Genomic DNA, 13,413 nt, shown 5'->3' with positions numbered 1-13,413 from the left:
CAGGCCTATTTATTTTAGGCCAGAAATTGATCCCTACGGGAGCAGAGGCAGAAGAAAACATAGAATGCATACATTTCGAACAAGCTCCTTCTGATACCAAGCACTGTCTTTGGAGACCAAACTCTAATCTTATCTCAGCTTGGCCTACTAACCCGGGGATCCCAAAAGTTGATTTGAAGGCCTTGACTACCATTAAATCTAGGAGCTTTACATCTTTCCCTCTGGTAATGGGTGAGCCATAAGACTGACAAATCAACAATTTTTTCAAACATTTGATAGCATGAATTAAAATCACAATTTCTGCCCTTAGCTTTTTAAAATGGTATTTAATAGAGGTTCTATAATCGATCACCACCCCATAATATCTATATGTTTTAACAACTACAATTGCCCCTGCTCTGGTCCTCCATATATTAAAATTCTGTTTTGCAGGTCCAATTTTCATGATTTTAGTTTTTTTAACATTCAGTTCAAAGCCATTTATTTGTATGTAATCATGAAAAGCATCTATGAGTCTTTTCGGGCCAATAGAGGTGTGGCTCAGAAGGATAGTGTCATCAGCATATTTGAGGTAGCTAATTTGCACCTCTCCCAACCTTGTGGCATTGGCAGTAACAGAATCCAAGTGCTGAAGAAGATCTGATAAAAATAATTTAAAAAGCAAGGGGTAAGAATACAACCTTGCTTTAGGCCAATATATGTACTGATTTTCTTTGATAAAGAGCTACCATCACCCAGCCTGACTTGAACCCAGGTATTCGTATACAAAAAAGTAATAGCCTTTAACAGTTTCTCTAGAATACCTCGGCCAACCAATTTTTTCCATAGCAAATTTCGAGGCACAGAATCAAAAGCTACCTCTACATCTAAAAGAGCAATATATAGATTGTGTTTTTTGAAAACAGCCCACTCTGCAGATAAAGTAACTGCCAACTGGTTGGTAGTGGTCGATTGGCCCTTCCGAAAAAAGTTTGGTTAAGCAGAATTATGTTTTCCCGCGTAGCCCATTTTTCCAATTCTTTCAACAGACTTGATGCAAAAACCTTACTATCACCATCAGTGCATTGCATTTAATTCATCAACATTTGTCTGTGTACTCTCATGGTGAAAATATTTTTTCATTATGCAGGACAACCTATCTCTCTCCCCAATGTAGTTTGTGGATATTCCATTCCCCCTTCCACCCTGTGCGGAAAATGGCCGCAGAGCTGGTTGTGAACTCCCACAAACTGACGTTTGTGAGAGTTCCACAACTTACTGTGCAAAGTATTACTTGATCTGACCTCTCTCCACCCCTTGAAAGACATTTACTCCCACCTAGGATTACAGAACTGGGGGGTAATATTTCTAAGAAGTAAATTGATCAATGCCTGCAAGTTCACATTTTGTGATCGCCTTACAGGTTTAGTTCCAGACAAAATCTCCTTATCCTGGTAGAAAACTCCTAAAGCGTTTGAAAAATAATCTCCCACTTTGGGACTTTGTTTTTGAAAAACAGAAAATGTCAAATGTTTGGAGGACTACCATAAAAAATGACTGCAGCCTTCCAAAAAAGCTTCTGGACCATGAGACAGCGGATACTATCCATGTACTGAGATGATTGCTGGGCTGGTGGTCCTCTTTAAATTCTGTCAGATATTAGTCCATCAGGGTGCAGAGGTCATATCCACTGCCACCCTGACAGATCTTATTCCATCTGCAAAAATCTAAATTCAGCCCTTTGTGTTTAAGTTTATTAGAGTCAGGGCTGGAGATGATAGTAAGTGTTGAAGTTTGTTTATTAGAGTTAGTGATCAGTGTTGGGAATCATGATGAAGCTTGATGACACAGGTTAGCAGAGTTAGGAACTCACCTGCCAATAGGCTGAGTGCTGCGGACAACCAACCCAAGTGGAATGACCAAGAAAATCCAACAGGGGTTCCTCTGCCACTTGCTAATCCAGTGAAGATAGACATAGCAAGGACTGCACTGAAAGCTGGGAAAGAAAAGGAACAGTAGATTTAATGCAAATCTAGGCAATAAAGTCCTGTCTAATAGCTGCCTCAGCCTTCATGAACAGAAGTGAAGATTCAGCTCTTCATTCCAGGAATCACAATGAGAATGTTAGAAAAGGCTGCTACATTTCTGTGCTAACTAATATTTGTTTCATGCAATATGAACATGGCATTTTTATATAGGTATTCATCATATACCTGTGCATTTGAGTAAATGTCATAATTGCCGGAGAGCATAGAAATAAAATCAGGTACATTTTATTACCACAAGTGCTAATACTGGCTGCTGTCTTTCTCTTGATCTTTCAAGATCCCCAATCAGTGAAGTTCTCACCCACATCCTGAACTCCTCCATTACCACGGCAACTCTCAAAGACCTGGAAACAAGCAACAGTAAATGCACTACTGACTAAACCTACAGAGTGGCCAAGCCCTACTACCTAAGTACCACCTGATTTCCCTTCTTCCCTATGCATCCAAGGTAATAGAGAAAATTATCAACAGACAACTGACCCAAGACCTCGACAAGCATCTGCTCCTGGACTCCACACAATTAGGATTCAGAGCCAACCACAGCACGGAAACTGCCCTCACTGCAGCAACAGGACATCAGGATGATCCTCTGCTGAGGAGAATCAGCGTCCTTTATCTGGCTCAACCTCTTTGCAGCTTTCGACACAATCACCCACTCTACCCTCATCAGAAGACTTCATGAAGTGGATATCTAGGGACCTGCCCTCAACTGGATTTATTCCTTCCTTACAGGAAGAACCAAAAGAGTCAACTTGCCACCATACAAGTCGGAAGCTACAAACCTCAGATGCGGAGCCAGCCAAAGACCCTCCCGCAGCCCTACTCTATTCAACATCCACATGACCCCCGTAGCAGACCTCAACAGATTACATGTCATCAATATTCTTTCATATGCAGAAAACACTCATCTGGTACTCTCCATTTCCGACCCCAGCAACCAAAGACAACTTCACCTTATGCATGTCCGTTGTGGCAATCTGGATGAAATACACCTGCCTAAAGTTCAACAAAGACAAGACCAAAGTTGTAATCTTCAGCAAGAATACATCTGAATGGGATACCACCTGCTAGCCAGCAGACCTTGACTCCACACCTTCCCCCACTTCTCATGCCAGAAGCCTAGGAATCATCTTCAATAACAAGCACAGTATGGCAGCCCAGCTAAACACAGTGACCTCTACCTGCTGCCTCATCATAGGCATGCTACAAAAAATCACCAGGAAAACACAAACACTGGCCCTGGTCCCCAGCAGACTCGAGGACGACAGCACATTCTATGCAGGACATACCACAAAACTCCTGAACAGGCTCCAAACCATCCAGAGCACAGCAACCAAGACTTGACCTCAAACTACCTCACTTACCCTCTCATCTCAAAGCACTGCACTGGCTACCCGCACACACGCAGTCTCAATTCAAACAACTCACACACACACAAAGCATGTCCCCACCTACCTCAACAGCTACACAGTTCCAAAATGGACTACCAGATCAACTCCATCTTGTCCTCTGGCTTCCACACTCTCTGCCTACTACGTAAGACCTTCAAAAGGATCCCCCTCAAACACAGAAAAACCGTCACTCACGCCCTGGTCACCAGCAGACTCGACTATGGCAACACACTCTACACTGGAATAAACAAAAACCTCACCTGCAAGCTACAGAACATCCAAAACGCAAGACTGGTCCTCAACCTGCCAAGACACTGCCACATCTCCCAGCACCTGCGCACACTCCACTGGCTCCCCATTGAGGCCAGAGTCACCTTCAAGATGCTCACCCACGCACACAAGGCCATCCACAACACCCGACCTGCATACCTGAAAAGCCGACTCAATTTCCAAGTACCCTAAAGGACCCTCCGATCAGCCCAGCTCTCCTACGCCATGGTCTCCCACGCCAGAAAGACCAGATCTAGAGGCCGCTCCTTCGCCTCCCTCACGGCCAGAGCCTTGAACGCCCTTCCGCTCCACCTCCAATAAACAACATCGGTTCCCATCTTCGCAAGAAGCCTCAAAACCTGGCTCTTCGACAGACCCCTTTCTTGATGGACTGGAACCTGCACCCCCTCCCTACCCCCAGTGCCTTGAGACCCTTACTGGTGAGTAGTTGGCTTACCAAACGCCTGATTGATTGATTGATTCATTCTACCACCCTTTCAGACAACTCCAATCTGCAGGACTTTTACTAGCACAGGAACCCCGCATACACAAGAAGAGCACTGGCGGACCCACTTTCTCCTGCATCGCCCTCAATGAACGACCTGCCACAGCACATCAGAGCCTCGTCTTCAATTCTTGAGTAGTTCCACAAGAAGCTGAAGCCCTGGCTCTTTGAGTAACTTCCTATTAGGGGATCACAGCCTACCTATCTGCAAACAACTGGATATCTTCTTGGGTGATTAGCGTGCTATACAAATAGACACAACATAACATAACAATATCAACGCAGCTGTGTCAGATGAGTGATGATCCTTTATCTATTCATACTTTTTACTTCATTTAGCATTCTTTAATCCCCTTATATAATTTTATGTTAAGACAATAATATCACTAATCGCCTTCAGTTGATTATTTCAGTTTAATCTTGATATCACCATGGTCCCCATCTTCACCAGTGATGTAAAATACGTGCACTTGTAAGGAAAGATGGAACACTGGTGAACTGGTTATTGTATTTGTGCTCCAAACAGGGTGAAAAAGTCACCCATGCTTTTGGTGGTGGTGGTGCACGACACATTTTTCAGTTCCAATAATCCATCTTCCCTCACATACGTATAGAGAAGCTCCTTGCAACAGCCATGGCTGTAGGTAAACAATGTTGAAACAGGTCTCCATAAATACTTATCAACTCCAGTCTTGAATGGGAGCTGTAGTTAGAAGCCCAGGGAGAGGACCAGAACCGCGAGAAACACATTAAAATCACAGTTTCAAGACTTCGCTATGACTGCTTACTATATCCCGACCACTCATCAATATCCAACAGATTATTATTTTTCCCCTTCTTTTCCTTTTTATAATTTTTTTCATACATGTTGTTTGTACACAACGATCATATCACCTACCTAAATGCCAATACAAATCAGAAATTTGGATTTGAAAAACAAATGCATTTAGAACAGAAACTAAGAATTATACAGCAAAAAAGTTATTTGACAATTTATTATTATGATTGTTATTATTATTGAGATTTCTACAGTGCATGGCTACTCAACTAAGGGTTCCCTAGCGCTACGCTACAGTATAGGTACCTAGAGACACTGCTCCAGCTGCACCTGGTGTCATAATTAAAATAGACAAGTTTTAAGCCTCTTGCAGAAGCCTGAAGACAAGCGGTATGCTTTCAGATCAGGGGGAGAGAGTTCCATAACTTTGGACCCAAACAGAAAAAGGCTCAGCCTCCATGCGTGAATCTCCTAACTCTAGGAACTACAGTGAGATCCAGGTTACTTGACCGCAAGGATCACCTAGGTGCAAATGGCAACACTAAAGATCTTAGGTAGGAAGGACCAGAGTTAGAAAGACATTTGTACACATAGCCCAGTGCCACTCAACTGTGAGCCAGTGTGTTACACTTGGCACCTTTGGTGTTGCTTCTCCTAAAGTTGTGCCTCTTCCTCCTGTATTTTTGATGCTGTGTTGGATTTTGTTTTTGCTGGCTTAGATGCTTTGGGCACTTTACCAGAAAGAGGAATGGCAGGGGGCGTTGGAAACCAGCCCCCCAAGTTTCCACGGAGCAGTAGAAGGCAGAACCTGAAGGAGATGCCCTGGAGCCTACAGGGGAGCAAGTGGCCAAACAGGGCGACCTGCCTGAGCAGACCCATTGGGAGCAGGAGAGAGGTCCCTCCAGGGAGGAGTTCTGCAAGGCGCTGATGGAATGCCCTACTCTTGTTGGTTTGCAGCAGCAAGGTCGGTCTGGATCACATCTGATTTATTGGCAGAATGGTCTCCCTTAAAGTGAGCCTAAGATTTCTGGGCCCGGGGCAGCCCATGTGCTGTTGTACCCGCAGGCTTCAGGACCTTCCTACTGGGTTTGCTCATGACATGTGTTAGATTGGGGGGTCTCTAGTTGGCAGAGGTAGGTAACTTTGACCAAATAGGGACCCTTGCATCTAGTCAGGGGAAGGGGCTACACTCCTAAAATAACCCCTGCTCGCCCCCTTGTTAGCTTGGCACAAGCAGGCAGGCTTATCTCAGAGGCAGTGTGTAAAGCATTTGTGAATACATACAGTAATACAGTGACAACACTACAGCTGAACACCACACAAATTGTATTATAACAATAATAATATTTATATGGAATTAACACACGACCAGACGACAAAAATCCACAATACTGTACTGAAAAATAGACTATAAAATGGTAGAAAATCGCTCAGTTCTCTCAGGTTGTAAATGCAACACTTTACTCTCAGTGTACCTTTGATGCGTAGCGCAAAAAAAACAAAAGGGTCACAGGGAAGGTGATGCATCGGTTCCTTACACTCAGATGAGTGGATGTGTTGGTTCCTTACTGCTGCGCAGGGGAGTTGATGCTCGCTTCCTTACTGTGTGGGGTGTTGATGCGTTGGTTTCTTACTGCTCTCCGGTGCGATGCGACAAGATGGCACCTCATTGCGATACTCTTATCTGGTGCGATGTGACAAAATGGCACTTTGGTTACGATGCAACAACGTTGATGTGATGCGTGTACGCCCGACGGCCGTGCGACGACTCGATGATCTTTGGAGCCGCGACAGACCCTGCGACGTGCTTTTCCGGTGATGCGACGGCGACCTTTGTAGTTGTGACACGCTTCTCCGGTGATGCCCCATGCTTCAGCGATGCGATGTTGATAGCGGCTGTGGCGGTGACATGCTTCTCGTTGTTGCGTCGCACTTCCAGCTCTCAGCAAAACGCAGTCCCTCAGAAGGCCCAGCACAACAGCAGGCACTTCAATTCCCAGCAAGGGAATTCGGGGGGGAGCTGGTTGGTGAAGTCTTGTATCCCTGAGACTTCACGCAGGAAGCAAGCTCTAATTCCAACCCTTTGAGATTCTTCTTCAAGTTGATGAAAAGCACACTTAGTCCTCTTCTCCTTTCTTTGGTAATGAAGCAACCACTGCAGGCCACCCCCAAACCCACAGCACAGGGATAGTCTCCTGATTCAGCTTCCTAGTTCTTCTCCTCAGCAAAGGTACGTCTTGATTCCCAGAAGTGAACTAAAGTTCTGCGGTATGGGTCCCCTTTTTTTTACACTAAAATCCTTAGTCTCTGAAGGCAGAGAGTGTCTTTACCTAGTCCAAACCTGTTCTGGTCAGTCCTGGAGCACTTTGTTGACAAGACTCCTTCTTTCCTTTGACAGTGTGTGCCAGGGACATCAGACACACCACAGGAGGTGGAGCCAGGATTGTGGAAGGCAGGCACAGCCCTATTCAGGTCCCAGGTGCTCCCCTCACACCACTCTGCATGCAGATGGGTCTATTCAGCCCTGTGCTGACTAACCCTGTCTCCTGGGATCCCCAGCCCCTGTCACTCAAACTCCAAACAAAGAATATACAAAATAGCAGAGGCAGGCTTGGACAGTTAGGCAAGAAAATACCTACGTTCTAAAAGTTATATTTTCAATCACAGAATGGTAAAACCAACTTCATTAAAAGATATATTTTATCATTCTGAGTTCAGGCATACTAAACTCTAATTTCTACCTAGTTTCCTGAGTCAGTTAGGATTATAAGATGGTATAATCAAACTGCCCATTCTGGCCTATAGGGAATAGGTAGCCTTGCAATAGTTAAAAACGAAAATTGTAATTCACTATCAGGCCATACCACACACATCAGGGCATGTTCTACCTTTTACATACAATGCACCCTGCCCTTGGTCCTACCTTAGGGGTGACTAATATGTAGAAAAGGGAAGGTTTCGGGACTGGCAAGTGTGTGCACTTGCCCAGTCAACATGGCAGTACCAGACTGCACACAGGATCTTCAATGGCAGGCCTGAGACACACTTGACAAGCTGCTCCTGTGGGTGGCACAAGCAGTGCTGCAAGCCCACCAGTGGCATTTGATTTACAAGCACTGGACACACGCGGTGCACTGTACTAGGGTCTGACAAGTAAACAAAATAAGCCAATCATGGAGTCACAAATCCATATATCAATTTACCATAGGGAGCACTTGCACCGTGGCACTGAATAGGAGTGGCACAGTGCCCAAAAGCATCTAAAACCAGCAAAAACATAAGAGGCAACAGCAAAAAATGGAAGGGAGACCCACGCCAATGGTGCCAGATCTAACAACGTGACTCTGGCAGAACATTTGGGGTGTAATAAGACCTATCACATGCTTGTCACCCACTTTTACTGCCCCCAAATTCAGAGGGACGTTGACACACGTAGGTCTTGTAAGACTTGCCAGGCAAGTGGGAAGACTGGAGGGAAGCATCAGGCTCCCCTCTTTTCTGTGGTGAGCATCCCTTTAGAGTGGGTGGGCATCGACATTGTGGGGCCACTGGAACCCAAGACAGCCGTAGGGTTGCAAGTTTATCTTGGTCTTGGTGGACCATGCCACCTGGTACTTGGAAGCGGTCCGTCTCAAGACAATCACGGCCCCTGTGGTGAGACGTGCATTGATAGGGTTCTTTTCTCGCGTCGAATGTGAGAAGGTGGCTTGGCATGTGCTGTCCACTAGTTAAAGTGGGCACCCTCTACCAATCCACACGACCCTTATGATATATGAGGTCAAAGGCAACCTTTATGAAAGCTATCCTAGTGGTAGCTATGGAGAGCAGCCTCTTGAAGGAATTTAAAGCAGCTTTTTTTTTACCAGTCTATCACCTCTTGAATGACTAAATGAAGGAGAACCACACAGTAGTGATATAGAAATATGTATTTATTAATATAACACTCTCTACTACCCTCTAAACAAGGTTAGAACACAAAGCACACAATACTGGATCAATAGAACAGTTGTAAGTAGCACAATACACAGGTGGCTTCAGGGGGGGACAGAACCATATACTAAAATAGTGGTATAACAATTACGACTTGTCAAGAAACAGTCTCTAGAGCACGTAGATTCACCGGGACCTCAAGAAACTACCCAAGCTGATGACTCAGGAGACCCACATAGGATGGGTGCAGTGAGGAAACACGACCGCGTGCGCCGTACAACTCTATGGGAAAGTCGCGGTTGCAAAGCTAAAGTTTAAGGACCCTTTTAGGAGGACTTCAGCAAACCCTTTAGAACTTCAGAGTTTAAAGAGCCATCCCACCTGTGAATACCGTAGTATTGGAGTTACCTAACCCAGGGAATCCAGTGCATCGGTCGAAAGTGTCATGGGAAACTCTTGTTGTTCTCTATAGAAGAAAGTGAAGAAGTGCTGCTGCGGTGAAGGTGAAAAGGGTCCGGTGGAATGCAAGCCTGGATTCTGGATGGAAGGAACCTGAAAGCAGAGGGGACGGAGTCTGGGTCACTTCAGAGTGACCAGGGGCTCGGGTGACGAATGCCCACCGATGTAGGGTGCTTCAGGTGTGAAGGAGGGATACTTGACTCTGCAGCCATAAGGTTCGGAGGTGTCGAGGATGATCAGGAGCCAAAGGTGAGCTGTACCACGTAGGATGCCGAGTGCTGAGGGGTCGGTGTTCTGCGGGAGCACCAACAAACCTTGGCAACAGCAACCCACGCTAGAAGGACAACCAGGTTACGGTGAGGACCAGCGAGGTCCAAGGGACTCTCCAAGCAATGGAGAGTCAGGTCGCAAGGACCAGGAATCATGAAAGGACCTTGATTCAGTTAGCAAAGTACCAGCCCACGGAGCACATGGTTTGAGGAGGCCAGAGTTCTTTAGTGCAAATACTGCTCAGGGTCAGGACCACACGGCGTCCAATGCACAAGCTCAAAATTTGCCAACAAGCATATGCACTTGCAAATGGATGCAGTACGCAGAGGATACTGGCCTCAAACTTGGTAAGAGGGTAGATCAACCTCAGGGACCGTCAGGAACTCACCTCCTGTGTTGCTGAAATCTTCAGAGTCCACAGGAGCTCAGGAGCAGGTACCGGTCAGTTGTGCTTTAGGTGCCTGCGAAGTGACTCCTTCACTCCAAGGGAGATTCTTCTGTTGTCTTAAGTGTCCCACAGGTCCTGCAGGGAGCCTGTATGGAGTCACGGTACAAACTAGCTTTGGACGTAAAGGGGAACGAAGTCAAGCCCAGTCAGGATCCAGTGAAGTCCAGGTATCCAGATGGTCAAAGGTCAGTGGTTTCTTCTTTGTAGAATCTTTTCCACGTAAAATCCAATGTCCTGTAGCCAGGTAACCCATGTTATACCCACGGGGAGAGGGTTGGACAGATTCAGGGGACATTCCGAGGGGAGGGGGAGGATAGAGGGGTGGCTGCACCCCTCTGTCCTTTGTCTAGCTTCGCACCAGAGAAGAAACCAATGGCTCCCAGAACTGGTTTGAGCTGGTCTATGCACAGGGACACCAAATGTGGCCCAAGCGCAGACTTTCAGGCACTCTCAGAGGGCATCCACCTAGCCCCAATACACTAAATCCTGACTGGGACATGGTCACACCTCTCTGTGACAGGATGCCTATTGTGCTGCCTTCTTCTGCTTGTGCTTGGCTCAGCAGCAGGAGGGCAGATATGTGTCCAGTTACTGGTGTGGAGGTATGATTTCAAGGTGTTTGACATCAAACTCGATATGTTTCTTTGCCGCCGTTTTCGAGATAGCATTTACCGTGAGGTTATAATGCACCTCTACCTATATGTCCGGCTGAGACACAGACAACGAAGGAGAATGGTCTCCGAAGGCAGCAGAGGGCCTCTGATCATGCTGGGGCACCCTCTCACATAAAACCCAGCACCCTGCCTTCAGGATAGATAAGCACCAGCTTAAATAGGCTGCAGTAACAGGCCTAGCAGGAGTTCCATTTTGCATAGCCTCTCATGGGTGGCATAATACATGCTCCAGTCCATGGTAGGCCTCTGGGGTACCTAAGCCCTGGGTACTTGGTGTACCACATACTAGGGACTGATAAGGGTGCCCCAGTATCCAATCTGGAGTGTACCAAAGTAGATATATGTCAATTTAAGGGAGAAAGCAGATAGGCTGGGGTCCTGATTAGCAGGATCCAAGCCAGACAAGTCAAAATCAGTGAGACATCAAGAAAAAAGTTGGGGTAACCATAAGAAGCAGATCCTACTTTCCTACACCAAGTTCCTCAAAGAGGTGGTCTATGACCGTGGTGCCAACTTCCTTTCTAGGTATATAAAGTCACTGTGGGAGGAGTGTGGTGTGATGCTTATTGTTCCCAATGGAATAGGTTGGTTGAGAGATTCAACCGAACCCTGGAAGGCATGATAAAGGGTATGAGATGTAAGTGGGATGTATTCCTACCATGCCTGCTGTTTACCTACAGGAAGGTGCGCAGAAATCCTTAGGGTTAAGTCCCTTTGAATTGCTGTATGGGCACCCTGTGAGGGGACCTTTGAGTATGGTGAAGGAGGGCTGGAAGAAAATTCCTTGTAAGACCCCCCAAGATGTGTTCAGCTACATGCTGGCCTTCAGAAACCAGACTCTGCGCTTCAGGAAAATCCCTCAGGGGAACCTCAAAGCTAGCCAGGAGGAGATAAAATGATGGTACAACCATAATACCACTATCTTTGAGTTTCAGCATGGCCAAAAAGTGTGTGTAAAGGCACCTGTGAAGCCTTGTGTGCTCCAAGACAAGTGGACTGGTCCATTTGAGGTGGTGGAGCTGCCCGGTACCTTTGCACGTTTTATCTAACGTCTGGACACTGGCAGATTGCCTTGACTGATGGGACAAGAGAGAGGTCTGCGTTTTCAACGCCAGCGGGGCACTACCAGTTCCCTCTCATGCCCTCTGAGTTGAATAACGCCCCGGCCACTTTCCAGAGACTGGTCAACCAGGTACTGTCTGGGCTGGAGGAATCCAGCTCCGCTTACCTGGATGCCATAGCTGCGGTCACATCAAGGTGGAGGGAACACTTGCAGCATCTCTGAGAAGTGTTGAAGGCTTTGCAGAAGTCAGGCTTCACTATCAAGGCCTGTAAGTGCCAGATATGGCAGGGATCTGTGGTGTACTTAGGGCACTGGGTAAGAAGCAGCCAGGTGGTGCTCCTACAGCCTAAGATCAACACAATTCTGGTTTGGGAGCCCCTACAAGACCCAGACAGAGATGAGAGCCTTTTTAGGACTCACTGTGTACTACAGATGGTTTGTCAAGGGATATGGCACCATTGTTGTCCCCTTGACAGAGCTGACTTCAAGGAAGCAGCCAAAGAAAGTGATCTGGACCGATGCCTGTCAGACCGCTTTTGATGCCCTGAAATCTGCCATGTGCACGTTGCCCGTGCTCAAGATACCCAACGTCTCCCAAGAATTTGTTGTGCCAACAGATGCTTCAGAGCATGATGTTGCATGGTGCTGCATCAGTGCTCTCACAACTGAACAATGAGGTCTTGGACCAACCCGCAGCTTTCATGAGTATGAGCCTACTTCCCAGGGAACGGAGGTGGAGTGGAGTTGATAGAAGCTTTTGCACTGGGCACTGCAGAAACTAAGCCCCCACTTGTTGGGGACTAACTTCCAGATTCAAGACAGACCACAGGCCCCCTCAGATGGTTGATGCAAATGAGGGGTGAAAATCCCAAACTGTTGAGGTGGTCCATCTTCCTACGAGGAATGAACTTTATGGTGGAACACCGCCCAGCTACAGAACACGCCAATGCTGATGGTCTGCCTAGATTCTCTCACTTTAGTGATGTGAACTCCCAAGAGGGTGGGTAGTTCTCCTCATCTTTCAACTGGAGAGGACATGTGTTAGACTTGGCATCTTCAGAGTGGCATCCCCTACATTTTTTCCTCTACCTCCTGTATTTTTGTTGCTGTGCTGGATTTCATTTTTGCTTGCTTATATGCTTTGGGCACCTTGCCACTGCTGATCAGTGTCAAAGTGCAAGTGCTCCCTGTGTAAATTGTTGTTACAATTGGTTTCCCTGATACGTTGGTTCCTTACTGCTGAGCAGGGGAGGTGATGCGTCGGTTCCTTACAGAAAAGGAGGTGATGCATCAGTTTCTTACTGTGCGGGGAGGTGATGCGTTGGTTTCTTACTGGATCCCCCAACCATGCGACAAACCCAGTGCATCGATACAATGCGATGATCTGGGACGATGCGTGGGTTCTTGCAGCCACACAGCAGGGTTTCTGTCAGAATCAGTGCAGGGATCATGGACTTCGGAGACAGGTGCACTTGATGCGGTGTGCAGCTATTTCTCAAGCCGCGGGCAGGCGATGTGTCAGTTTCATCAGCGATGCATCATGCTTCTGGTTGTTGCGATGCTTTTCCAACTCCCAACAGCCAGAACAACCTCCAGTG

General features: G+C 46.7%; 1 protein-coding gene across 1 annotated transcript in view; it reads right to left on the bottom strand.

Moving 5' to 3' along the window:
* The window catches only part of LOC147701176 (lens fiber membrane intrinsic protein-like), a 159,570-nt gene that overhangs the window by 128,081 nt on the left and 18,076 nt on the right, over nt 1-13,413 (bottom strand). Inside the window, exon 3 of the mRNA XM_086928589.1 lies at nt 1,853-1,975. Coding sequence (XP_086784715.1) covers nt 1,853-1,975 — 123 coding nt within the window. The remainder of the gene's footprint in view (nt 1-1,852; nt 1,976-13,413) is intronic.

This window comes from Lissotriton vulgaris, chromosome 7 (assembly GCF_964263255.1).
Source record: "Lissotriton vulgaris chromosome 7, aLisVul1.2, whole genome shotgun sequence".
In the NCBI taxonomy this organism is placed as follows: domain Eukaryota; kingdom Metazoa; phylum Chordata; class Amphibia; order Caudata; family Salamandridae; genus Lissotriton; species Lissotriton vulgaris.
The sequence above is the reverse complement of the archived record's forward strand: the minus strand, read 5'-3'. Positions and strand labels throughout refer to the sequence as shown.